Source organism: Thamnophis sirtalis, unplaced genomic scaffold, assembly GCF_051295495.1.
Source record: "Thamnophis sirtalis isolate CommonGarterSnake01/CBP01778 unplaced genomic scaffold, rThaSir2_p1.2 scaffold_5, whole genome shotgun sequence".
Classification (NCBI taxonomy): domain Eukaryota; kingdom Metazoa; phylum Chordata; class Lepidosauria; order Squamata; family Natricidae; genus Thamnophis; species Thamnophis sirtalis.
This window is the reverse complement of record NW_028261385.1, coordinates 55,125,187-55,152,880: the sequence shown is the minus strand read 5'-3', so window position 1 is coordinate 55,152,880 and position 27,694 is coordinate 55,125,187. Positions and strand designations below refer to the sequence as shown.

Genomic DNA, 27,694 nt, shown 5'->3' with positions numbered 1-27,694 from the left:
CTGGGGCTGCCTGATTTGGCCAAGAAAGGAACTGTGAAGACCCCTCCGAAGGGTGCTCAGATGGAGGTCAAGCATGGCCAGAAGGAGCCTCCTTCCCTCCCAAGAGGGCCTGAGTGGGAAAAGGGTCGGAGCAGCAGCCTTGACCAGGGGAGAAAACGCTCCCAAGATGCCATCCTATCTTTATATCCAGGTATCTATGCTACAGGGCTGGGCTACTTCTGGAACCAACCTTCTCCTATCACATCAGCCCATCCCACCCTATCAACCAATCAATCAATCCATCCATCCATCCATCCATCCATCCATCCATCTATCAGAACAGAGCCAGAAGGGACCTTGAAGGTCTTCAAGTCCAACCTCCTGCTCAAGCGGGAGTCCCTACACCATAACAGACAAGTGACTGTCCAGTCTCTTCTCAAAAGCCTCCAGTGATGAAGCACCCACAACTTCTGGTGGCAGGCTGTTCTACTGGTTGGCTGTCCTCACTGTTAGGAAGTTTCTCCTTAATTCCAAGTTTCTTCTCTCCCTTGATTAGTTTCCATCCATTGCTCCTTTTTCTGCCTTCAGGTGCTTTGGAAAATATGTGGACCCCGTCCTCTTTGTTCCAGCCGCTCAAATACTGGAAGACTCCTCTCATGTCTCTCTCTCTCTCTCTCTCTCTCTCTCTCTCTCTCTCTCTCTCTCTCTCTCTCTCTCTCTCTCTCTCTCTCTCTCATACACACACACACACACACACACACACACACACACACACCCCGCCCTTCTTTCCTCTACATGAGCGAAACTCAAATCCTGCCACTGTCCTTCATCAGGCAGGGAAGAAATGGCGGAGACCCTCTCAGCTCTTGAGAGTTGCGCCCCTTCCTGGATCGGGATGCTTTGTGCACAGTCACTTGTGCCCTCGTCCTTTCTCGTTTGGACTACTATAACGCTCTCTACATGGGGCTGCCCTTGAAGAGCACCCGGAAGCTTCAACTGGTCCAGAATGCGGCTCCGCGGATTATCATGGGGGCACCTAGGTGCTCCCATATTACACCCCTTTTAGGCAGACTGCACTGGTTGCCGCTTGTCTTACAGGTGCGATTCAAGGTACTAATTATGACCTTTAAAGCGCTCCATGGCTTAGGCTCAGGATACCTAGAGACCACCTACTGCCACCGGTAGCCTCCCACCGTCCATTGCGATCCCACAGAGTTGGCCTCCTCAGGGTGCCATCAGCCAGAGTGTCGGCTAGTGACCTCCAGGAGGAGAGTCTTCTCTGTGGAGCGCCTTTCCTCTGGAATGAGCTGCCCCCGGAGCTTCGTATAATCCCCGACCTCCAGTTCTTCTGACGCGCCCTAAAAAGTTGGCTTTTCCAGCAAGCCAACCTCTCCTGAACAAAACAAGATAAATTATTGATCACTGTTAATTTTAATTCGATTTTTTTTTAAAAAAATGTCATTGTCAATTTTAATTGGGTTTGGGATATTCTATTTAAAATTGTTTTAACTTTGGTATTATGTGTTTCTTTTAATGTTGTACGCCGCCCTGAGTCCTTGGGAGAAGGGCGGCATATAAATCTAATAAACCTAAACCTAAACCTGAACCTCTTCCCTTCAAGAAGGCTCCTCCTGCCCAATTGCCCCTCGATCTCATCTTGTGTCTCCTTCCCAGAACTCTCGGATGAACATTTCCAATATTTATGGGCAAGAAAGCGGTGGTTCAAATGCAGACAGAAGAAAGAAATATTGGACTCGATGGAGGAGGCAGAAATTTTGGATACCATCTTGGAACATCTTCATCCTCTCCAGGTAAGCAGGGGTCACTGGGGTCCCGGAAGTCCTTTGTGGAGAGATTGCGGAAGCCACTGCTGCCACGATGGAGATAACTGACCCCCAAAGTAGACAAAGGTGGTTCTGGAGAAGTGGCTGTACGATGGGGCCCTTGGTGGGAGGAGCATGGAAGGACCATGGAATGATCGCCTCAACCATTTCAGACTTCTCCTGAACATCAGGACAATGCGATCCTTAGAGTCTGTCACCAGCCCTGGAACGCTCCCAATCCATGGAGAAAACCCAAAGAAGGTGGAGATTTTTGCATATCTGGGATCCCACCTCTAAGGCAAAGGTCTTCTGACCCAGGCTTCCTTAAAAAGCAAGAAGTAGAGTCTTGGTCACAACTGTGAATTCCTTTCATTGAGAGTCAGCCAGGCTTGGCAAACAGTCTTTCAGAGGAATATTTATCTACACGAACCTTATCTCGCTTGGAGAGCTGCCAGATAATCAGTTTCCAAACACAGGGCAAGGCAACACTTGGCACGGAGTCTCTTATAGTCACAAACAGAACTTCCCACTCTTGAAACAGCCAACCAACTGAATGCCTAAGCCCTCGTCTGAGCTTCCCTCAGTCCCCAGGACTGACCCATATTCTTCTCCAACCTTCTCATTGTCCCACCCTATTGCCAGCTCCACTGGAGTGCCACAACAAAAGGGAACATTAATGGAAAGGTGCAAGCAAGGATGAGTGCAGTCTGGATGCATTGGCAAGAACTCACTGATGTGTTACTGGACACACAGATGCCAACCCGTCTTGAATCTAAGATCTACAAGAGAACCATCCTCCTGTTGCACTGTATGGCCCTGAATGCTGGGCAGCAACAGGAGGGAGCAAAGTCTCTCTCCATGCCATGGAAATGCAAATGATCCCTTGGATATCGGGCACCTCCCTTTCTGACCACATCACACATGACACCATTTGACCACATTTTGGTGTGGCACCAATTACAGAGAAGATGAGAGAAGTCTGACTCTGCTGATAAGGACACGTCCCGAGAGCAGCACCTTCCACTGTGGCCAAGGCTGCCAACCAACTAGAAGTCAGTGACTGGTGACCTTGTGGGCATCCAAAATAAGGATGGCAAGAGGCCATCAACAAAAATACGGAAGCTGCAGGCCTTCTCCCAGGTGATGCAGGTGACGGAGCTAAGTGGCCCTCAATGATCCAAAACTGGACCCTGCACCTGTGGGAATACGCTAGGAAGAAGAAGATGGGGCCCTTGGTGCTCCCTGGACTTGGTTCTTTAGTTACACAGATTTCATGACGCAACTACATCATCAGTGCTGGTGAGTGTGATGTTTGCTCCCTGCTTATTTGGGGCAAGCTACTGTGTATAAACAGAGAGCAAACTTCACTCCCCTCTAGTTCTGATTATGTTTTCTAGTTGGGCCATGAAATATCTGCAAGAAAACCCTTCTTCTCCTCCACTCTGAAAACCTTGTACTCCCTTGTACTACTGACAATGTTCCCTATGTGAGGGATGCCCGAATTAATCATGAGCCTCAACCCAACCTTCAAAAGAAATCCAGTTATTTATTAGGAGCTTCATATCCATCCCATCCAAATGGAGCCAACTCTGACCTCACTTTTTTGCGTGCTAGCTCTGACCCTGTTTCCCCCTCCCCCAAGGTGGGTCATCAGTCGACGAAGCAATTTCACAGGTTGTAGATGTTGATAAATCAAGGACTACCAACCTCTGGAGACTGGTTGCTTCCTGGCCATTCCAATCGGAGGAAAAAAATCCAGACACTTCATCTCACCATTTGTGGCAGAGCTTTTCCTTCTGTTCCTCTCAAAAGCTCTCTTGGCTCCAGCTGATGCAATCCGGATGGTCCTTCTTAGGGGCTTCGTGTCTGTCCCAGCTAGAAAAGTCGAATCAATGATCCGATGCACCCTGAGGCAGAAGGGAGACCAACCCTCCCCTTGGAAACACAGAAAAACCTCTTCCTTCCTCTGCTCCTTCACTTCCTCACAACTTCTTTTTTGTTGTCCTTGTTGTCGTTGTTGTCAAAGCAGATTCCTGCAGACCACAAAGTCACCAGGGGGAAAATGAGTGGATGGCAGCCCATCAGCCAGAAGCTTTCAAGGCAACAAAGCACTTCCTACTTCTTGTCTAAAGAGAAGGTAAATATGCTGAGCTTTTCCCCTTTTAGGGCGCCAGTTGTCTTAGACAAAGGTCAGAAGAGGACAACTTGCTTATCTCCATCAATTTTTATCTCTTTTCCTCTTCTGTGCTTTGAAATCTAGGGTAGAGTTCCAATCCATCCATCTCCCCTTTCCATATTCCGCTCTTGCCATTGCCAACCCCGCTCACTTTGTTGTCAGTATCCACAGTTTTCTTATCTCTTTGCTCATTTTGTCCTTCCATCTTTCAAATTCTGTCCTTCACTTTCTTCATTTGCTAAACATCCTCAGTTTCTCCATCAGATTTTTCTGTTTTGTATTCCATATTCTCCAATCTCTTCAATTCTCTCTGTCACAACTAATAGATTTTGAATTTCAAACATAATCATTTGCAATATTACAGTTTCTTTTTTTCTGCTGGGCCATTCTTTCAATTTTTCAGATACTGCCACTGTAGGGTTCAAGGCTATTTTAATAAACTTCAAACAGGTTCATTTATTATCTTTATAGATATATTAGTTTGATAATATGATATTTTATATAAACAATATATGGAGATTATGAGAGGAGGTTTAAAAGCTTTATCTAGAATATGTTATAAAGATGTATTGCGATTGGATGATTTTAGGATGATTTAATGGAATATTATCATATAATCCTAGTCTAGATTTTGAATATTATATATAAAAAGACGTAAAAACAATTATAGTCAAATTAATGTTGAGATATAATAATTGCAATATACATGAATATAGGTGAATTTAAAATATGTGATTTGATATGAAAAGCAGGTGATGACTATGGAAGAGATGCATGGAAGTACCGTAACCAACTGACACACTTTCTACAATTTGTAATGGAAGATGGCTTTTTTATTTTTATTTTTGTGTTTGTTTGTCCTTGTTCAGAAACAAATAAAAATTGTTTAAAAAAAGAGGACAAATTCCTGTAGCCAACTCTACACTGCCCACTAGTCACGGCCAACTGGCTGTGGGTTAATTCAACAATTCAAATGTTTTCCAATAATGTTAAAAGTCATTTTAACGTTTGTCGTTTCATTTTGTCTCTCCTTTGGCATCCTTTCTTTGATGCTTATGCATCCTTTCTTTGATGCTTCGATATTAGAGAGACAAATGAATATTAGAATTACAGACTTGGAAGGGGGCCTTGGAGATCTTCTAGTCCAACCCCTTGCTCAAGCAGAAAACCCTTTACCATTTCAGGCAAATGGTTGTCCAATCTCAACTTAAAAGCCTCAAGTGATGCAGCACCTACAACCTCTGGAGGCAAACTGTTCTACTGGTTAATTGTTCTCACTGTTAGAAAGTTCCTCCTTAGTTCTAGGTTGGTTCTCTCCTTGATTAGTCACAGACTAACATAATAAGAGAGTTGGAAGGGACCTCGGAGGTCTTCTAGTCCAACTTTCTGCTCAAGGAGGAAACCCTATACCCTTTAAGGCAAATGTTGTCCAATCTCTTCTTAAAAATCTCTAGTGAAGAAGCACCCACAACTTCTGGAGGCAAACTGTTCCAGTCATTAATTGTCTTCATTGTTAGGAAGTTCCTCCTTAGTTCTCCTTGATTAGTCACAGAATTACATAATAAGGGAGTTGGAAGGGACCTCGGAGATCTTCTACTAAGATCTTCCACTAAGAAGTTTCTACTTAGTTCTAGGTTGGTTCTCTCCTTGATAAGTTTCCATCCATTGCTTCTCGTCCTGACTTCTGGTCCCTTGGAGAATAGGTTGACTCCCACTTCTTTGCGGCCACCCTGAGATATTGGAACACTGCTATTAGTGCAACTCTTGTTCCCTACTGAGTGGGCCATGGCGGGTAAGCCATGCTTAGTTGGAAATGGCCCTGTGCTTGACCACACTTGCTCCTTTTCTGATCATCCTTTGTCCTGTTCTTCCTTTTCCTGGATGATGGGTGGAGCTCCCTCAGACTCACAAACTCTTTTTCCAACCTTCAGATAAACCTGTACAAATATTATGGCTTCAAATTGAGGAATACCAAGCAGAAGGACCTTGTAAAAGATCACCTCAAGAAGCTTCTGGCAATCTCACTTGAAGACGAGACAGACAGAGAGGTGAGTGGGAGTGGGCTTCCTGTGGGGGCTGAGACCTGCAACTTTGTGGGGTCCTTGGTGCTCTCTGAGCTTGGTTACAAGAAATGTAAACCTTTTGCGACCCAACTCATTTCATCAGTTCTAGAAGGGAACAGGATTTGAAGAGGGGAGGTGAAGGGAGGAGAAGAGAATAGGAGAGGAGAAGGAGTGGGCGGAGGAAGGAGGAGGGGAGGAGAGGAAGAAAAGGAAGGAGGGGAGGAGGAGGAGGAGAACTGTGGGGTTTTTGGAGTAGGAGGAAGAAGTCTGTGGGGTCCTTGGTGCTCTGTGTGCTTGATTGCTTTCTTGCAGACATTTTATTACCCAGTTAGGTAATTTCATCAGTGGTAGAAGGGCCTGGGGCTTGCAAAGAGGAGGAGGAGGAGGAGGAGGAGGAGGAGGAAGAGGATGATTAAAAAAAGAAAATGCAAATATCCTAATTCACAAGCATTGCTTTGCCTAGGGAATCTCGGAGAGCATCCACCTAGCTGCACACCATCATCTTCCCGAAATTCTCTTGGTTCTCAGGGAGGTCGGTAACATCGCACAGCCCAAGAGACCATCTCTCTTGGAAGACTCCCATGAGGTAAGACAAGGGATGGGGTTCCAAGGTCCAAAACTCAGTAGAGAAGAAGGCTGGGGGATTCTGGGAAGGAAAGTCCTAGATGTTTAGAAGGATGGATGCTCCAGGCGATCTGGTCTCTTCAGGCTAGTCATAGATCTCAAAGACCTGAGACCAGCGCTGAGATTGTAGGTGGGGCTGGAAATTCTCCACCTCCATCTCCTGGAGGACCATTTTATAAGTCTAGAGAAGATCATGAATTGTCCAACAAACGTCTCAAGTAGACTCAAAGGTGCTTTTTCAAAGGGCTTGGACTTTGTTTGTCCTTGAAGACATTTCGCTTCTCATGCAGGAAGCTTCTTCTGTTTTGACCAAAGTCAGAACTGAAGAAGCCTCTTGGATGAGAAGCGAAACCTCTTCAAGGAAAAAAAGAAGTCCAATTGCCTTTGGAAAAAGCCCCTTTGGGACAACCATGACCTGGATGACTAAGAATCTCCATCTGTTTCCATCCATGGCTTCTTGTCTTGTCTTCTGGTGCTTTGGAAGAGAGTTTGACCCCCTCGTTTTTGTCCTGGCAGGACCCACAATATGTGTCTGACAGAAGGATTAGGACAACATTAATCCTCTGCTATGGACAAGCAGCCCAGGGAGCCTCCCCTGAAGACCTGGGTGATTTCATCCAACCCATCGTGTCCGAAATGCTTGTCCAGTACTCCACTATGAACAAGGTAGGCTGGTTTCCACTGGAATTTCTCTGGATTTCAGTTGATGGTGAAAAAATATAAGAAACGTCTGTAAAAACCAACCAAGCTCAGGGAGCACCAAGGGCTCCACAGTTCAACCCTGAGCTACAAATATCCCCTTTTGGTGAACAAGGACAACCTGACTGCAGTTCTTAGAGGTTGCTGCGGAGAATCTAGTTTAAAACAAGTGACCTCCAGCTCCCAGTTATGCCTCCCATTCAGATCTGCTTCCTGTTCCAATTGCCCTGGAGATGATGAAATGCTAGGGGTTTCTTTATCTATGGTCATATCACATTCATTACACTCAAGGCAGCGCATTATCCTCTTTCTTCCTTTTCACACAACCACAACAACCCTGTGATGTGTGTTGGATTGAAAGAGAAGAACTGGGCCAGATGTGGACTCACCCAGCTGGCTCTCATGCTGAAGGTGGGACTAGAACTCACAGTCTCCTGGTGATTGGCTCAGACAGTTGACTTTCATGGCTATAGTGGGACTAGAACTCTCCATCTCTTGGTGATTGGCCCAAAGTCTTTCAGCTGCCTCTCATGCCTAAGGCGGGACTAGAACTCTCCATCTCTTGGTGATTGGCCCTAAGTCTTTCAGCTGCCTCTCAGGCCTAAGGCGGGACTAGAACTCTCCATCTCTTGGTGATTGGCCCTAAGTCTCTCAGCTGCCTCTCATGCCTAAGGCGGGACTAGAATCCAGAATGTCCAGGGGGTATTTTGATTGGGAGCCCCCCGGAGTTCAAGAAAAAACTGTCAGCTATGTAAAGGTTGAAATAAATAGATGCACCCTCTTCCCTCTGGTGTCTTCTCACCTCACCCTCTTCCCATTTGGGTTTCCCAGGACGAAGGCCTGAAGAAAGCCTTCATGAGGTCCATCATCATGGTCACCAAAGCGGCTGCCCTCAGCAGGAGGCAAGACCTCCATCTGCCCCAGAAACAGGAATTGGTCACCAAGATCATCGTAAGTGGGGACGGGGGGCAGGTGCTCCTGGCGCATTTAAGTTTGAAAGAGAATTTGAACTGAATTTAGTTCTAATCAATTGGGCCCCAAACGATTCTGTTGCTAAGTGGGACAGCTGTTAACTGAATTCTGCCCCATTGTATGACTTCTCTTTCCACCATTGTTAGCTGAATCACTGCCGTTAAATTAGTCACACGGTTGTTAAGTGAATTTGGCAACTCCTTTGTTTTTATTATTAGTATTTATTTTTATATCCATAGACAGACAGACAGACAGACAGACTGACTGACTGACTGACTGACTGACAGAAAAATAGATGATGATGATGATGATGATGATGATGATGATGATGATGATGATGATAGATAGATAGATGATAGATAGATAGATAGATAGATAGATAGATAGATAGATAGATAGATAGATAGATAGATAGATAGAGTTCTGACCCCCTCCTCCATCCAGTAACGAATGCCAAGACAAATTTAAATGGAATGTACTTTATTAGCAAGACACCAAAACCTCGGTGGCTGAAAGCCAAGCATAACAACAGATAAGGACCTTGGCAGCAACTCAGACAAGCCTCGGCAGCAATCCAGCCTGCCAATCTAGTTACAAAAGTTCTCCAACTTTTAATCAATGCGTTAACTTCTGCAAGAGGGTCGTGTGTACAAGCAGTCCTTTTTATAGTCCGGAGAGGAGCCTATAGTCTGGAGAGGAGTGCAATTACCTCCTGTAACTGCGCAACTGTTCCTGGCGCCTAGTAGCTCTTCAGTGCCAAGCATCCAGGAACAACTCACTGCTGACCTCAGGCTCACTCTCCCTTGTTTCCTCCCCACTGGTCCAAGGCTCAGGCGCCTGGTGGCCAATCAGCTTCTCTATGCCCTGCTTGGAGTTGGAACCCTGTCCAGGGTCCTCCACATCCTCCAGAGCCGACTCATCGGGCCCCTCGCTGTCAGAGTCTGGTGGCAGCTCCAACGGCTCCTGCTGGGTCACAACAGATAGATAGATAGATAGATAGATAGATAGATAGATAGATAGATAGATAGATAGATAGATAGATAGATAGATAGATAGATAGATAGATATGGATGGTGAGCGAGAGAGAAAGAGAGAGAGACAGACAGATAGACAAATATTTAATATATAAAGTAGAATGAAAAATAGAAATGGGAAATTAGGGGAAGAAAAAAAATGCATTGAAACTTTCTAGAAGAAACTACACAGCCAATGTCCAGAATGGCAGAGGGTGGAAGTGTATAACATTAAGAGCGGTGGATTTAATTCCCAGAATTCTCTGGCCTTTAGGGGTCCTGAGAGTTGAAGTTCACAGGTCGTAGTGAAGCCCTAGTTACACATCCCTGACTTAAACCATGGTCAGGAGACACTGCAAACTGCCATCAATGCAGGCTGGTTCCCAAGCGACCAAAATATGATCCTATGATCCCTGAGGAAGAAGAGCCTCTCAGAACTTCAAATCTGGGTCATAAGTAGTCCTTGGGTGTTAGAATTAGAAGAACAAAGTTGGAAGAGACCTTGGAGGTCCTCTAGTCCAGCCAGGAAACCCTATACCACTTCAGACAAATGGCTATTTGGAAATGAAAATTTCCCCTTAGTTCTAAGAGGGATCCTGCAGAGATCCGTCATAATTTTAAATGGTGGCTAAGTGACCAGTTGTAAGTTGAGGACTTCCCATGTCAACCAGGAAAGGCGTAGAGATGGGAATAGTGCCAGCTGGATGGTGGCCACATCTCAGGAGCTTTCTTACACGTCTTTCCTTCTCCTTTCAGGAAGTCATTGAAGATGAGCCCCTGATACCCTTGTCTGTCACAATTCTCCATCAAGCCATCGTCACCATCACCTGCATGAGGTATGTACCTGCACCACCCTCATCTTTCCCCCAGCTGAGGAGGAACTTGGAGTTGCACCAAGTGATGGGATTTCCGTGGAAAGTCCCCGTGCTCTAGAGCATGGGGGGTGGGTCAAACTCCATTTCATTGAGGAACACATCAGGGTTCTGGTGGGTGGGTGGATTGATGGTTCGATGGATGGAGAGAGAGAGGGAGGGAGGGGGAGGGAAGGATAGATAGATAGATAGATCCAGGAGAGCAGGAGTTCAAACTCCATTTCATTGATTTGCTGGAAGAAATGTCCTTCTGGTTTCGGCTCCAAGTGAGGAATAAGACATTGGAGACATGGAGGCTGCTTGGAAAGATGGTTTTAATGGTGGACAGGAGCACATGGCTTGAGTCCTGAACAGAAAAGGTGATAACGTGCTTCAATGTTGGTGGAGAAGAAGAGAAGGGCTGAGGGAGGGGCTTGCTAGGCTTTTTATAACCTGTTCAGTCCCACCTCTGTTTCCTGTTCCTGTGTAACAAATGTATTCTGATTGGTTGTCAGACTCCCATGGGGCCATGCAGGGGCACCTCTCTAGGCTGCGTTTTGAATCCAGATTTGGTTGAGTTCTCAGATGCCATTGGGTGAATTGGGTAAAGGGCCAGTATCATCATGCCTTAATCCCATCACTTGGAGCTGAAGGGGAGGATTCTTTATTATGTAAAGGGAGTAGCTTGGTCATCTTAATGGCCCATTGATAAAGGGGGTGGGGGCAGGAAGCTGCAGGGAGCTATTCTCTCTTCCTTTTCACATCCAGGGAAATATTCTGACTTTTCAATATTTCCTAGGATATTTCATTTTTCTGGGAGAGGGCGGGGTGATAACTTTCCATAGGAGGACACATCAGGGCTGTGGTGGGTGGGTGGGTGGAAGGATGGATGGATGGATGGATGGATGGATGGAGAGGGATGGATGGATGGATGGATGGATGGATGGATGGATGGATGGATGGATGGATAGATAGATAGATAGATAGATAGATAGATAGATAGATAGATAGATAGATAGAAGATTCTTTACACTGAGAACAATCAATCAGTGGAAGGGTTTGCTTCCAGATGTTGTGTGCTCTCCATCACTCGAGGTTTTCAGAAAAAGAGAGGACAAGCATCTGACTGGGATGGTTTAAGGACCATTAAGCAAGAGTTGGAGTAGAAGACATCCAAGGTCCCTTTTAGCCCCCTGAGTCTAGGATCTCCTCACACCTCCCTCCTCTTTTCTTGTCTTTAATCAGCCGTATGAAGCCCTCCTTGAACTCTGAGGTGAGGTCTGAAGTGGTCAACCAAAGCATCCGGAAGGTGTTTTCATTGCCAGCTCTCAAAGTAGCCACAATGAAAACAGATAGCCAACCCCCATCATCTCACTCTCAGGTGAGCAGTCCAGATGGAGCAAAGCAATAGGGGATCCACCTGGAAACAAGGATGCAGTGAACAGGATTCCTGATCTCCTCAACAGCCCTGGATCCATCCCTCGAGCCAAAGGTCCCCTTGGCTTGTCCCTTCCTCTTTGGTCTTGAAAGTCTGCTTCCCCTTCTCGTTCTACGTTTCTGGATCCCAGGAGTCCCTATTTTGAAGCCCTAAACATTTCCAGGGGTTTTTCCTCCCCATCATTTCTCTCTTCCTCCACTTCTCTTTTATCTTCTGGTTGAAGGATCTTCTCAAGATCAATTCCCATCTCCTCCCTTTGCCCCACAACAAAAGAAGGGCCATGGTGGGGCAGAGCAACCATGGTCTGCAGGCACTAGCTATGATTCCTAGCAGAGGTGGGTTCCTACCAGTTTGCACCAGTTCGGTAGAACTGGTTCGTCAAATCCACTGAAACGTTTAGAAGAGGTTCCACCATTGGACCCAGAAAGCAGGCCACACCTACAGAAGAGGTTCCAAAAAATTTTGAAATCCAACACTGACACACACACACACACACACACACACACACACACACAAAGAGAAAGAAAGGAAGAAATAAATAAAGAAAAAAAGAAAGAAAAAGTGAGAGAGATGAAAGAAAAAAGGAAAAGGGGACAGAGAGACAAAAGGAAGGAGAGAGAGAAAGAGAGAGAGAGAGAGAGAGAGAGAGAGAGAGAGAGAGAGAGAGAAAACACCTGGTCAGCAAGCTACTTCCACCAGGTCACATGGCTGGCAAGCCACTCCCACAAAGGAGGCCACACCCACAGAGTAGGTTCGAAAATTTTTTGAAACCCACCACTGATTCCTAGGTAGTCTCAGATAACCCTCAGAATTCACATGCTTAGCAACCGAATCAGATTTATGATAGTCGGAGTATTATAGGGTCACATGACACCCCTACTGTGACCTTCTGACTAGTAAATAGGGAAGTTGGATTCACTTAACAACTGTGTGACCAACTTAACAACCAAAGTGATACATTTAACCCCTGTGGCAAGAAAGTTCATAAAATGGGGGCAAAATTCACTAATGTCTCACTTAGCAATGGAAATTTTGGTCTCAATTGTGGTCGTAAGATGAGGACTGCTTGTATTTGAATCTCCCAGAACTGTTAAGGAAGAAAAAACGGCCCTGCAAGGTCAGCCACTCCATTTACTGCAGACCTCTGGACTTCAACTCCCAGAATTCCATGGCTGGCTCAGGAAGGTTGGGAGCTGCAGTGCCCCAGTCATAAAGGGGACATCACCTCTGGATTTCTGCCTCTTTCAGGAGCCGTTCCTTCCTTAACGCCCCTCATTCCTTCTGACATTTTCTCCTTTTTTTTAGGATTTCTATCATCAAATAGCCACTGCCTGCAACAACATGCTGACCGGATTGCTGTCTGAAGCTCCCAATTTGGATGCCCTGCAGGAGATCCTGATGGTAAAGAGAGATCTTTCTTGGGGTGGGTCGCCCGGTCAGCCAGATGTTCAGGCTGGATTTGGCCCTTCTGTCCCCCTGTGGAGTCTGTGGCTCTTCCAACTGGGAATGACCCATTCCTCCTTTCCTCCCTCTCCTTCGTTTCCCCTGGCAGCACACAAATCCCTGGATCGATTCTCCCAAGAGCCACGAGAGATGGAGGGCCCTCAAGGCCATCAAGCACCTCTTCAAGTTCGTTTTAGAAAATGTCAATTTCGATGTAAGTCTCCCTTTGGGATGAGAAGCAAAATGTTTTCAAAGAAAGGAAACCCCCCAAGAAAGTCCAGCTGCCTTTTGGGAAAAGCACCTTTGGGATGTGACCAGGAGGATACAAGGAGTCCTGCTTGAGCAGAGGATTGGAGGAGAAGACCTCCACGGTTCCTTCCAGCCACTGCGGTTCTGTCATGCTGTGATACTGAGATTCTGTAATTCTCAGGTTCTGTGATTCAAAGATTCTGAAATTCTGAAATTCTCAGGTTCTGTGATTCAAAGATTCTGAGATTCTAAAATTCTCAGGTTCTGTGATTCAAAGATTCTGAGATTCTGTAATTCTCAGGTTCTGTGATTCAAAGATTCTTATATTCAAATATTTGATAATTCTATGATTCTATCATTCTGTGTATCTAAGATTCTGTGGTTCTGTGGTTCTTATTCCCTGATTTCAGCCGGCTGAAAGCTTCATGAGCCCCCTCCCCTTCTCTCTCCTCTTTCCCCTCCTTTCCCCTTCCTTTCTTTAGACCACAGGTGACTTTTCTTTGCTGGGACAACTGGTGGCTTTGCTGGCCCTGCACATTGGCGACAGCAGACCAGAAATTGGCCGGATATCCGCAGAGGTTGCCTACCACCTGCACCACCTCCTCATGAGCAAAATGGGTGAGAACTTTGGACTCCAAGGGTTGACTTGCTGCAAGAAGACCAGGGATGCTCCCTGCCCAGGAGAGCATTGGGTGGCACAGTCTGTGGCTTAGCCAAGAAACGTTGGGTCGTTGGGCTTGGCAGAGATGCCTGGAATTGGCAGTTGATATTGGCATTTTTCAGGGCCAGGGGTCCTTTTAAGAAGGCGATTCTCACGTTGTGAGTCAGCTAGGGAGGAGGAAGAGGAGGGGGGAGAGAGAAGGAACGATGAAGAGAGGGGCAGGGAGCAAGGAGGGGGAGGAGAGGGAGAAAGGAAGACAGGGAGGAGAAGGAGGAGGAAGAGGAGCAGCAAGTGGAGGAGGAGATGAGAAGGGAGGGAAGAGAGAGGAAGAGAGGGAGAGGAAGATGAGGAAGGGGAGGAGGAGGAGGGAGTGGGGGAGGAAATCAAGAGGGAAGGGAAGAGGAGGTAATGAGAAAGTAGCGAAGAGAGAGGGAAAAGAGTTAGAGGAGGAGGAAGAGGAGGAGAAGGACAGCGGGGTCCTTGGTGCTCTCTGAGCTTGGTGGTTTTCTTCTTGACATTTCATGACCCAACTAGGTAACGTCATCAGTACTTGAAGGGAGGGATCTTTTCTCTGTGCTTCCATAAGTATTGATGGTCATCCCCCCTGATGATGTTCCCTAGTTGGGCAATGAAACACCTGCAAGGAAACCCCCCCAGGTCAGAGAGCACCAGGGACCCCTCAGGTCGACCCTGAGCTCCAGATCTTCTCTTCTCTTGCTATGATTAAAATGACCATCAGACGAAGGAAGTTCCCAGGTTCCGAAGGCCAAAATCTGACCTTGCGGTTTCTTCCCCTCCCTCCCAAGCAAAAGAAATGGACAAGAAACAGAAGAACATTGTACATTTGCAGAGGGAGGAATTCCTTGTTTCGGGCTCTGGGATCTTCCACAACAACATCTCCAAAATGGCGAAGGTATGTTTTGGATCAGCCTTTGGCCTGGCTTCCTTTTCCTCCTCCTCCTGACCCGGAGAGCCTCAAAGGAGTCAATCTCACAGTGGGGATGGCATTCTCCCAAGATTGGGCTTTGGGTACCCCTCCCCCCAATGCCTAGGAGGAAGAAAGGGTAGCTGCCATGTTGGCTTCTTTGACTCCATCCGAATCCCACCTGATGGAGGACATGGAATAAGGCTGCATCTCTACACGATGTGCTGTCCCCCAATCTGGGTCAAAGTCTCAAGAGAAGGGCGTCAAAGCTCAAGGCATCTCTGCATGGTCTCCTTTCCTTCTCTCCGATAGGCTTTTGGGAAGCATCTCAGCCCATTGCAGCTAACGCAGCTGCTCTTGGAAACCCTGGGGGCTTTGACACACGTGGACATCTCACACTCTGCGGGGCTGCTCCTCAACGCCATCCTATTGGAGTTTGGTGATGAGGAGGAAATGAAGGAAGTAAGGACATTGCAGGGTTTGGAGCAAAAGGGATGTAGGAGATTTTGTAGAAAACAAAGATGAGAATGGCTGAGACCTTTTTGGCTCAGTGATGACACTTCTTCTGGTTTTAAGAAGGCTAAGGCTGGATAGGAGGCCACTGAGCGATCCTAGGGCTGTTGAGAAAGTTGTCCAAACCTCCCAGAAGAAGGTAAGGGCAAAACAAAGGAGCCATTTTTTTCATGAAAAATAACATTTGGTGAGCCAATGTGGCAGTGGTGAAGGCTCCAGATGTTTTTATGGCTTTGTCAGCCGCCTTGAGTCGTCATGTGCGAATAGGCGGCAATATAAATCTCCTAAAATATACCAATAAATAAAATATCACAGGCAGCTGGACAAATCAGGAGTTTTTTAAAAAAAACGTAGGGCAAACTTTGACATTGTGGGGGCCAATTTATTTTCCCCAATGAGTGGAAGTTATCATCCCTACTGCATCTCCAATGGAGACCAACACTGAATCTCATCCTCCAATCTCTCTTTTGCCATAGCTACCCATGATCTTGAAGGAGATCTACCAGCGTCTCCCGAATATTACCCACCCAGCAACCAAAGCCCTCGCCCTCAAGGCCGTATGTCACTTGGCCTCCAAGAGGGTCAACCAAGTTGTGGACATATTGCTGGAATCCTCCGTTGGCTGTGATGGGTAAGAAGAACTTCAAGGAGATGGGCATCCTGTTGTCTTGGATTCCTCAGAGTCTCTCAATCCTTTACAATGGGGTGAATCCCTGTTGCCTTTGAAGCCCTATATGTCCTACGACCCGGGTATCTGCGAGACTGTCTTCTGCCACATACCTCCCTCAGACCAATAAGATCGCACAAGTGAACCTTCTCTGGGTGCCGTCAGCGGGACAATGCCAGCTGGTGGCGCCTAGGAGTAGGGCCTTTTCTGTTGCCGCTCCGGCCCTATGGCATGAGCTGCTCCCTGAGATCTGGGCCCTGCCCACTCTCATGGCCTTTCGCAAAGCCATTAAAACCTGGCTTTTCCGGCAGGCTTGGGGCTGTTGACCCCATGATTGAGGTCCAGCCCCCTCCTGATTGGGTGTTTGTTGAGTTTCCCTTTTTAACCTTGTTGTGCCCAATTGTTTTTAATAATTCTTTTTAATTTTTTTCATTTCTGTAAGCCGCCCGGAGTCCTTCGGGATTGGGCGGCATAGAAATTTAATAAATGAAATGAAATGAAATGAGCTCAGGTGGCGGAAGAGGGTGGAAGTTGGTTCTCTAAGCTTCTGCGTTGGTTTCCAAATGTTTTGTTACCAGGCAAGGTAACATCTTCAATGGAGTTTAAGGAACGCTAGTGCTGATGATCTTCTGCCTGTAAGGGCTTGGTGTGGTCAGTAGGTCTTGTGATGGAAAGGTCACATCAGGTGTGGGTTGTCTCAGGTCAGGGTCATATCAAGTGAGGGTCTTCTGATGGGTCTTCTGATGGACCAGGTGAGAGTCATATCAAGTGAGGGTCTTGTGATGGGGAGATCACCTCATATTGAGGGTTATGTCAGGTGAGGAACTTGTAATGGGTCTTCTGATGGACCAGGCGAGAGTCATATCAAGTGAGGGTCTTGTGATGGGGAGGTCACCACAAATTGAGGGTTATGCAGGTGGGGATCTTGTGATGGGTCTTGTGATGTGGAGGTCATGTCAGGTGTGGACCATATCAAGTGAGGATCTTGTGATGGGTCTTCTGATGGACCAGGTGAGAGTCATATCAAGTGAGGGTCTTGTGATGTGGAGATTGAGGGTTATGTCAGGTGGGGATCTTGTGATGGGTCTTGTGATGTGGAAGTCATGTCAGGTGAGAGTCATATCAAGTGAGGGCCTTGTGATGGGGAGATCACCTCAGATTGAGGGTCATGTCAGGTGAGGATCTTCTGATGGGTCTTCTGATGGACCAGGTGAGGGTCATATCAAGGGAAGGTCTTGTGATGGAGAGGTCATGTCAGGTGTGGATCATATCAAGTGAGGGTCTTGTGATGGGGAGGTCACCTCAGATTGAGGGTCGTGTCAGGTGGGGATCTTGTAATGGGTCTTGTGATGGGGAGGTCAGTAAAGGTCGTGTCAGGTAAGGGTCTTGATGGATGTTTTGATGGGCCATGGGTGTGTCACAGATGAAGTCTTCTTGTGGGAGGTCACATCAGATGAGGGTCGAGATGGGAATGAACTTTGAAAGATATTTTATGACTTTTCTTGTCACATTCGTTAAATGAATCACTGCAGTTGTCAAGAGGGAAACATGGTCGTTAAGTGAATCTGACTATTCAATGTGCTTATTAGAAGGTCACAAAATGTGATCACTTGACTTTGGGATGGTCATAAATTTGAACCAGTTGTCCAGGAGTCTGAATTTTGGTCAGATGATCCTAAGGATGCTGGAAAGTGTGAAAACTGGGAATAAGTCACTTTTTTCAATGACGTTGTTTCTTTGAATGGCTCCTGGAGAAATGGTTGTAAGTCGAGAACTACCTGTGTATATATATTTTTCTGGCATGAGAGCCATTCATTTGGACTTCGGTTTTCCAATCCTTCCTTCTGTTTGGGGGTGGGGGGTCATCTCTCTGGCTGGCCGTCTCTTCCGAAATGGGGAAAGGATCTGATTCCCTCCCAATCGGTTTCTCCCCCTCCGCAGAAATGCCAGGGAGATTTGGGAGGCACTGGCTGAAGACCCTTATGCCAATCTGAAGATCATGAAGCCCCTCATGAAAAGGCTGGAAGACCAAGACCCCAGCACCGATGCCCTCTCAAGGAGGAATAGCAAGTCCTTCATGCCCATTGCTGTAAGCCCTCCACTGGTGGCTCTCTTTCCCTTGGATCTAGAGGTGGGGAACACCTAAGGGAAGGGGAGAGGGAGGCAGTGGGAAAACTGCTGGGGCTAAAATTGGAGCGTCATTTGGCATAAGCCCCTCCTCCTTTTTAGGTGGAGGCAGATGTTTCTCTTCCTGGGCTCAATGAGAATGTATCTGTCGAACAAAACTCCTCATTGGCAACAGAAAGGGCATCTGGCCAGTAAACCCTCAGCTCCGTTCAGTTGGCCAGAGTCCACCCTGCAAGGGATTCTGGGGAAGAGGAAGAAGGTGATGAATCTAAGTAAACTGGGGAGCCCAAGGTGACTCTCCCTTCATTCCATTTCTAGGCCACCAATGCCCTCTCTTTCCTCCTGTCCCTCCCGAACGCTGCTGAGCTCCTCCCCAACAAATTCTCCAACCTGCTCCTCGCCCTGGTCACGCAGCTGTACTTCCTCCTGGGAGCCAGCAAGAGTGGATCCGGGAGGTCCAGCAGAGTCATGGACCGTTCAGAACAGATCAACCTCTTGAAGTAAGGAAATCTCCTGGGACCAATCTGGATCCAACTGGATATAACTGAAAGGGGAAGAAATAAAGGGAGGCTGATTTGCTATTGTGTTTTGTGGTTGTTGCACAAGCCGCCAAGTGAAAGCTGGAGCTCTCCTGAGGGCAGCGGGAGGCCGGTTGGGGTCAGGGGAAGCATGGCCTTTGCAGGGGGCATCAGCTGAAGCATTGGCACCGACTCTTCTCCCTTCCTTTGATTTAGCACGGCAGTGGAGGCGATCAAAAACCTCATCCTGTCTGCCGGATACAATGAGGAGTATGAAGATTTGACGACGCTGGGATGCTGGAAGATGCTCTTGAGCCCAGATAGTCTGTTTGAGGCCATTTTCCACCTGGTCCGGTAAGAACTTCAGAGTCCAAAGAACTTGGCCTTGAGTGGCAGTGGGTGAGAGAGGGAGGGGAGGGCTGAGGGAGAAGAGGAAGAAGAGGCAGAGAGAGAGAGAGAAAGTGAGGGAGAGGGGGAAGAGGGAGGGAAGGGGGAGGGAGAGAGAAAGAGAGGAAGAGGGAGGGTTAGATAGAGGAAAAGGAGAGAGGAAGGGAGAAAGAGAGTGAAAGAGAGAGGAAGGGTGGTCAGAAGGAGAGGACGAAGAAGAGGCACAGAGAGAAAGAGAAAGAAAGGGTGGTTGAGTGGGAGGAAATATAGAGAGAGGGAAGGGGAGATAGAGGAGAGGAAGGGAAGGGAGAGAGCGAAAGAGAGGGAGGCGGAGGGGGAGAGAGAGGGAGACAAAGAAAGGAGAGGGAGAGAGGAAGAGGAGGGAAGAAGAAAAAGACAGAGAAAGAGAGGGAGTGTCAGAGGGAGACAGAAGGAGAGAGAGAATGAGATGTAGAGGGAGGGACGGAAGGAGAGGGAGGAGGAGGGAGAGAAAGACAGAAAAAGAGAGGGAGGGTGAGAAATTCTGTAAATGGACTAATTCATTGAGTAATTCATTTATCCATAATTCAGATAATCATTTCTCTAGCTTGGTGATTTTCTCCTCACTCACCAGCAGATCTTATCTGATTTCTCCCTATTTGATCTTTAGGAAACTCTTTGCATACAATAAAGTGGAGATGAAGATGATGTTCAGACATGCCAACACCTACCTGCACCATCCCGACTTAAGGGAGAAGACAATTGGCATGGTGTTCTTCTCGGAGGTGAGGATGCACCACAACATTGTGGAACTCCAGGAAAGTTGTGCAGGATTCAGGGGGACTTTATGATTAGGAAGTTGAAGTTGTGGGGGCTCCATCACTGGAGGCTTTGAAGAAGAGACTGGACAGCTGTTTGTCTGACATAGTAGATGGTCTCCTGCTTGGTCAAGGGGTTGGACTAGAAGACTTCCAAGGTCTCCTCTTACTCTGTTAATCGATGGAATTGGAGAGAAGGAGGGAGGGAGGGAGGGAGGGAGGGAGGAAGATTCAATGACCCCAAATTCCGTTTCCTCTTTGCATTATAGACAGTTTTGTATTGCCATTCTGTAGTCTTCGACATAAGACCGTCATAGAACCTCCACTGGTCACTAAGTGATCGCAGAAACCCTCAAGCCAATGCCGTGGTCATAAACTTAGGATAAACCAGATATTTCAGTGATTTTCTTCTACAGGTTGTCCTTGACTTATGACCACAACTGAGCCACAACTGAGCGACTTATGACCACAACTGAGCCACAAATTTCTGTTGCTCAGTCCCTAAGCAGGTTTTGTCCCATTTTACCACTTCCTTTGCCACAGTTGTTAAGTGAATTGCTGCCGTTGTTAAGTTAGTCACACGGTTAAGTGAATCTGGTTTCCCCATTGACTTGGCTTATCAGGCGGTCACAAAACGGATCACGTAACCTCAAAACACTGCGACCGTTAGCATGTGAAGCTGACATCACAAAGATACGATTTCTTCTCTCCCTCGTAACTTTCTCCAGTCCTTCCTTCCTTCCTTCCTTCCTTCCTTCCTTCCTTCCTTCCTTCCTTCCTCTCCCTCTCCTCACTTTCCCTCTCCTTTTCCCTCTTCCTCTACTCAATAATCAATTTTAAGGAGTATTAAGGGGTGATATAGTCTATATATCAACAGATTCATATATTATAAGAAAACAATAAAGGGGGGGGGATTAAAAAAACAACCACCCTACTCCTTAATCTTAATCTCTTGAGCTGTTTTGGAATAAAAATACCTTCCTCCAAGATCAGGAATCTGTTAAGCCACTCGCGACTCCTGCAGCTTCTCGCTTATTGCATGTGTTGAAGTTCTTTTAACCCAAACCAAAGATGCCTTTTAAAAAACAGGTTTACATCACATTCTTATGCATGCCAGTTCTGTGTGTGAGGTAATTTAAGGTGGTTCTGACAAGTGTCGTCGGCATCTTCATATTCGGTCGCATGGGCAGCAAGCCACTCCCATCTGGTCACATGGGCGGCAAGCCACTCCCACAAAGGAGGCCACACCCACAGAGTAGGTTCAAACAATTTTTGAAACCCACCACTGCTATGGTCGTGCCAAACCAACCTTCTCTTCAGTCTTCCCTACAGGAAATCTTCGGTTTACAAAAGTCTTTCCAGAAACCCCTCCGGATGCCAGATCCAGCTGCTCTTCATGGAGCTCTCCATTCAAGCAGCCATTCGTCCTGGCAGCTAGCCCCACACCCTCTGTTCTTTAATCTTTTTATTGATGGAATTTTTTTCAAACGCTTCTTACTTTTTAAACTGGACTGGATTTTTTCTTCTTCTACTACTTTCTTTCTTTTTCTTTTTTCAATTCTCTAGTGCATATTCTTTTTAAAAACTTTTCTTTTTCTCCTGAAGTTTGGAATATAAAGAGGGGAGTAAAAGTAGAAGAAAAGAAGTTACACTGCCACTTAGAGGCTTGGAGGCTTGGAAACATTGTTTTTCTTTTTTTTTCTTTGCACATTTGATTTACATTTCAAGGTCTCTGAGCTTCTTTATTGAAAATGATAGACAGATGAGCAGGGACGTGCAGTCACTAGAGGCAAGGGAGGCAGAGCCTCCCCAGTCTCCTGAGAGAAAGGAAAGAGTTTTAAATATTTTTGCTTCTCGCCGCTGCCGCGCTCTGCCGCCTCGCCCCTCACCTCCTCCGTCCCCGCTGACATTCTTGGGAGCAGGTCGGGTGGCTGGCTGGCTGGGATGAGAAGAGCGGTTTGTCTTTGTGCCGGCCAGCCGGCCGGCCAAGCAGGAAGCAGGTCGGGTGGGGGTGAGTGCTGGCTGGCTGGGGAGGGACTCACCGCTCTTGCCTCACCAACGGTATCCTTCACCGCACGTCACTGCAGATGAGCATGGATTGTTTATACAGGTGCTCCTCCGGGGTACTATCAGTAAAAAGAAAGCCTTGAAAGATAGAAGAATTGCAGTGAACTTGTTTGGAACTTAATCAAAAAGCCTTGGATTCTATATAGTGGCAGTGTATACTATCTGGAGGAATGTTGCAACACGAAAAAGAAAAGAAAGAGAATGCAGAATATTGAACAAAGAACAGAAGAATTGAAGAAAAAGATGAACAAAGAGATAAGAAAATTGGTGATATTGACAGGAGATTGAGGTTGGAAAAGACAAGAGTGGAATATTGTTATGGGAGATTGATAGATCAGATTTCCAAAATATAGAAGAAAAAAGGAAAAAAATTGGGCAGCTCTAATGTTAGAAATTTTGGCAGAAGCATCGGTAATAACCAAAGTGAAGTTGATGCAAGGAACAGACGAGGGGTTTCAAGTCTTTACAAGATATGCAATGAAAAACAAGTTGCCAAGAGAAGTCCATATAAGATCTACCAAGAAAGCAATTAGAACACAAATACTACAAATGGCAAGAGATATAAGATTTCACAACTATTGGAAGGATACAGGATGATGTAATGAAGTGCTATAATAAAAACTAATTTAGTTAGAATATTACGCATAAAATGAATAATAGTTATAGTCAAATAAATGATTAATAATGAAATTCTATATAAATTGTAAGTGAGGACTATGGAGAGGATGCATGAAAGTTTTGTAACCACAGATCAATAATTTTATATAGAATACAATGTAAAGATGTAATATTACTGGATGGTTTTAGGATGATGTAATGAAATGTCATAATATAAATCTATTCTAAATTTAGAATATCTCACATAAAGAAGTAATAATAACTATAGCCAAATAAATGTTAAATAATTATAATAATTGTATACATATATATTAGATTGATAATATGAGATTCTATATAAATTGTAAGTGAAGACTATGGTGAGGAGGCACAGGAGTTTTGTGACCAATTGACATACTGTATGTGACTGGAGGGTGGTTTTATGTTATATGTTTATTTTGTTTGTTTAAAAATTAAAAAAAAGAAAAAAAGAAAAAAAAAGAAACACTGTGACCGTCATAAATACGGACCGTCAAGTACCCAATTTTTGATCAGGTGACTGTGATCAATGGTCATGAGTCTGAAAAATGGAGTTGTCCCTTTTATCAGTGCCATGGTGACTTTCCGCCATCACTATATGAGGACTGTCTTTTCTTTTCCTCTCCCCATAATGGCTGAATGTGGCATCTCTTCATAGAGGCTCTGAGGAAAGTTCTCTTCCTTTGCTTGGTTAATAATCCATCACTCCACTCTTCTTCCCCAGCTTCTCTCTCACCCGGAGCTTGGACACTTGTTCATCATGAAGGACATCCTCAGGGTCCTCCAAAAATGGATGGCTGAGCCATATCCCCTCATCCAAATATTTGCTGTTCGTGGTCTGGGGTATCTTCTCCAGCACCCCTTTGAGGTAAGAGATGGGGGGTAGGAAGGGAGGGACTTTCAAGGGAGCAGCAGGTGTGACCTCACTCTCTAGGAATTCTACAAGGTTAGGAAGGGTAGAAGGAGGAGAAGAAGACAACCACCAGAAAGAGGATGCCCTCAGCTACAGTGGCCTCTCTTCTACAAAGATGGAGGCATCCCTGGAAGATCTGAAGGATCAATTTGGAGACAGATCCTCTTGGAGGACATCCAAAGCAGAACAAGAAGCAATGGATGGAAACCAATGAAGGAGAGAAGCAACCTAGAACTAAGGAGAAATTTCCTGACAATAAGGACAATTAACCAGTGGAACGACTTGCCTCCAGAAGTTGTGGGTGCTCCAATACTGGAGGCTTTCAAGAAGAGACTGGACAACCATTTGTCCAGAATAGTGTAGGGTCTCCTGCTTGAGCAGGGGGTTGGACTAGATGACCTCCAAGTTCCTTTTCAACCCTGTTATTCTATGTTCTGTGGGCTTCTCTGTGTTTGTCATTCCTAGACTCAGAGAACTCCAGTGACCATGTTTAATCGTTCCCTCTTTTCCCTCCTTCCTGCAGAATACGATGTTAGAGCCGGTGCTAGTCCCTGTGGTCAACTGTGCTTGTCACCCAGACAAGTCTGTAGCAAAAGAATCACTCCGGACGCTTCAGTTCCTTTTCCGGCATCTGAATGCTCAAACCTATGGATGGAAAGCTGTCAACCTTATTCCGGTCCTGGGGAATTATTTTGCTGATGTACGTCAACCAAATCACAACAAACTAATCCACCACCCCCTCTCTCTCTTCCTCTCCCACCCTCCCTCCCTTCTCTCTTTTTCTTCCACAAAGATCGCCTGGGTACCATCTGAAGAATTCTAATTTTATCAAAAAGTCTTAGAAATAGTTCAGCAACAACTGTGTTGTTCTCATCTAAAAGAGTGTGTGAGCTTGCAGATTATCATTGAGCCCTTCCAGAGAGCTGGAGAAGTGCCAGATGAGGTGGAAGAGAATGAAGGTTGCCACTCTCTTCAGCTTCACCAAACCACCATCAATCACCCTCCATATTTATTAAAAATCCCGATTGGTGTTGCTTGATCTCAGACACTTTAAGGTGTGTGGATTTCAACTCTGCTGGCCTGAGAAGGTTGAAGTCCCCACATCTGAAAGCTGCTCAGATTGGGAAACTCTGGTCTCCATCAGTATTTCTCCCTCTTGGCAACTTGGAGAGGTGAGGACTTCAATTCCCAGAATTCTCCAGCCAGCATACTGGAGTTGGAGTCCTCACATCTGAAAGCTGCAAAGATGGGAACCCCTCGATCACACCATAGAGGTTGGTCTGCAAGCCTTTTACACCCATGGCCAACCATTGGCATGGCCTTGTCTAGAGAAACAGTTGCCAGACTCCCCTTGCTTTGTCTCGTGAGTGGGAAACTGAGGCAGATCAGATGAAGAGGATGGGAGTTACGAAGGCTTTTATTGTAGGTTTAGTGGATCCCTCCCTGCCTTTCTCTTTAAGGAAACAAAGGAGAATCAAATGTGAGACGTTTTCTCGCCTGAAATTTCTGCTCTCAGATTTTGCTCAGCTGACTGTTAGAATTAGAATAAGAATAAGTTTATTTATAGGCCGCCCTTTTCCCTGAGGGGACTCAGGGCGGCTAACAACATATGGGAGGGATACATACAATAACATATAACATAACACATAATTAAAAGAATAAACAACATTCATTCAGCATTCGGGTGGGGGCGAATTATAATCTTTACCCCCAGGCCTGACGGGATAGCCAGCTCTTGAGGGCTGCGTGGAAGGTCTGAAGGGTGGTGAGGGTACGAATCTCCACAGGGAGATCGTTCCAAAGGGTCAGAGCTGCTACAGAAAAGGCTCTCCTCCGCGTAGTGGCCAGCCGGCACTGGCTGGCAGATGGCACTCGGAGGAGGCCTAATCTATGAGATCTAATAGGTCTCGAGGAGGTAATTGGCAGGAGGCGGTCTCTCAAGTGTGTGTTGCAGTTTGTTCTTCTAGGTTCTCACAACACCTCCCACTTCCTAAATGCTATTGGAGGGACTGACACATTTCTCTTCCTTGTAGGAGGACACCGAGTTGCGCAACACCTCCATCACCCTTTTTGGCCTGGTCTTAAAAGGGGTCAAGAGGGCAGAGGGGAATCTGACCAAATCCATCCTGCACAACCTGATTCCTCTCATAATCCAGTTGGCTAATAGTTGGACCCGAGAGGTGAGTTGAAGGGCGGGGTCAACTAAGTTCCTGCTCTCTTCATGCTCCCTTCTCCATGAGACCACGCTGTACCCCCATCTTTACTCAGAGCAATGTGGTTGCATCATGTGGACCCTCTGGAAAAGGCAAAGAAATTCTGCAAACCTGAAGTTGTGAGGTCCTTGGTGCTCTCTGAACCTGGTTGTTTTCTAGCAGGCCGTTCCGGACCCAACTAGGTGACAGCATCAGTAGGTTGGAGGGGAGGGTTTGATCTCTGCTTAATGCTGGATCATTTTGATGTGGGTGTAGGTTTTCTGTTGGGTCATTCTTGGATTAGGGGGTTGTTTTCTTCTTGATGGTTTCCCTGGTACCAATATAATATGATCAGGGTTGAATTGTGGGGAACTCTGGTCTTCGGGGGCCCCCTTGCCCTGCCATAGCTTCCTCCTGGGGTGGCTCATCCCCTTTCCCACCCCTGAGCAAGGAGGAGGCTGGGCTTTCTCTGCAGAAGATGGACAACCTCAGAACCGGCTCCTCTGACGCCTCCTTTCCTCCCTTGGCCCAGATCTCCAGGAACACCCTGATCTCCTGCATCTCCTTTATGAAGTGGGAGGAGGTTCCAGAGACTTTGTTTGACTACGAGATTTACACCAGTCTCCAGAGCATGTATTCCAGCATCTGCTCGGAGGTGGTAAGTAGGAGCCTAGCTGGTTCCTTTTCTTCCGGATTAGAGTATAATATATTTTCTTTTTCTCCTGCCTTTCTTCTTTAGATAAATCATTCAAGATGGTGGACGTCCCTAATGCTTCTCCTCCCCCTCCCCATCCTCTAATTTCCTTCCCAACAACCCTGGGAGGTGGGCTGCCCTGAGGGAGAGGGACTGGACCAAAGTCACCCAGCCAGCTTTCATGCCTAAGGGCAGGACTAGAACTCCCCAAGTCATCCAGGAGGCTTTCATGAGAAAGGTGGGACTAGAACTCACAGGCTCCTGATTTGTTTGCCTGATGCCTCAACCACTAGACTAAACTGGCTAGAGGGATTCTTCTTGGGTTGTTGCTCCCTTGGGAACACCAGAGGTTCCATGCCACCATGAGGACTATAAACCTTACTGATTTGTGCGTTTGAGGATCAGAAATGGTAGTTTGTGGAAAAGGGAAATTACGATGTAAAGAGGGCAAAACATAAATGCATTAATAAGATCAGAAGCCATTTCCTTATCATCTTTCTTTCCCTTTTCTTCTTCTATTTTTTTTTCACTATCTAGTATTTTTCTTTATTTTCCTTTATGGTTTTTACTTGGATAAAACTGTCTTTAATAACATAAATGTGTTTGTGTGTGTATGTGTCTGTGTGTGTGTGTGTTTGTGTGTGTGTATAATATAATACAATATAAAACTGTATTATACTAATACTTACGATATACTATACTATATAATGTAATATATATTATATTGTATTGCATTGTATAATAGTCCAGTCTAGTCCAGTCCAGTCAAGTCTGTTAGGTAAGCTCCCCAGTTGCAAAACTTACAATAGCTCACGCTGATCACTATACGACACTTCTAACAGCCAGCTTCCAAACACTCAGATCAGATCAGCATCTAACAGTGATTCTGGCTCCATCTTATGGCCGCTTGAGGAAACAGCAACCAATCACATTTACACCATTATTTAAAGAAACAGGTACAGCATTGTTACATGATTCATATATTAACAACCCAACCGTTAGATTATATGCCTAACAAAATCCAATATAGTATAATAATATTATTTAGTATAATAAAATATAGTATAGTATAACAATCTTATAGTTTAAAATACAATACAATACGATACAGTATAATAAAATTTAATATGTTATGGAAGACATTGTTGTTGAGGACATGAGGACTAGAAACTGTAGAAAGAAAAAAAGAGGAAGCTACAGAGTTCATTGCCTTGTTTGTGGCCATGTGTTCCTCAGATCAATCGATGCAAGGAAAAATTGCCGGTAA

At 46.0% G+C, this 27,694-nt stretch overlaps 1 protein-coding gene across 1 annotated transcript; it reads left to right on the top strand.

The window, feature by feature from the left end:
- The first annotated feature begins 1,736 nt into the window (after window positions 1-1,736).
- LOC148045383 (maestro heat-like repeat family member 5) lies at window positions 1,737-25,770 on the top strand. Its single transcript, XM_087715101.1, has 21 exons — window positions 1,737-1,790; window positions 3,832-3,939; window positions 5,910-6,026; window positions 6,505-6,627; window positions 7,182-7,331; window positions 8,196-8,315; window positions 10,106-10,185; window positions 11,446-11,581; window positions 12,944-13,039; window positions 13,191-13,295; window positions 13,813-13,948; window positions 14,798-14,904; window positions 15,229-15,378; window positions 15,906-16,060; window positions 18,038-18,185; window positions 18,542-18,723; window positions 18,958-19,095; window positions 19,778-19,892; window positions 23,353-23,496; window positions 24,065-24,241; window positions 25,575-25,770. The coding sequence occupies exons 1-21, from the start codon at window positions 1,737-1,739 to the stop codon at window positions 25,728-25,730; spliced, it is 2,697 nt and encodes an 898-aa protein (XP_087571227.1). The 3' UTR covers window positions 25,731-25,770.
- Window positions 25,771-27,694: the final 1,924 nt, after the last annotated feature.

Excerpts from the sequence above, each read along its gene's own strand:
- LOC148045383 (XM_087715101.1), top strand. The coding sequence starts at position 1,737 with ATGGAGGAGGCAGAAATTTTGGATACCATCTTGGAACATCTTCATCCT. Across the intron at positions 7,332-8,195 it reads AGTACTCCACTATGAACAAG|GACGAAGGCCTGAAGAAAGC; the intron begins GTAGGCTGGTTT and ends TGGGTTTCCCAG. Across the intron at positions 14,905-15,228 it reads ACATCTCCAAAATGGCGAAG|GCTTTTGGGAAGCATCTCAG; the intron begins GTATGTTTTGGA and ends TCTCTCCGATAG.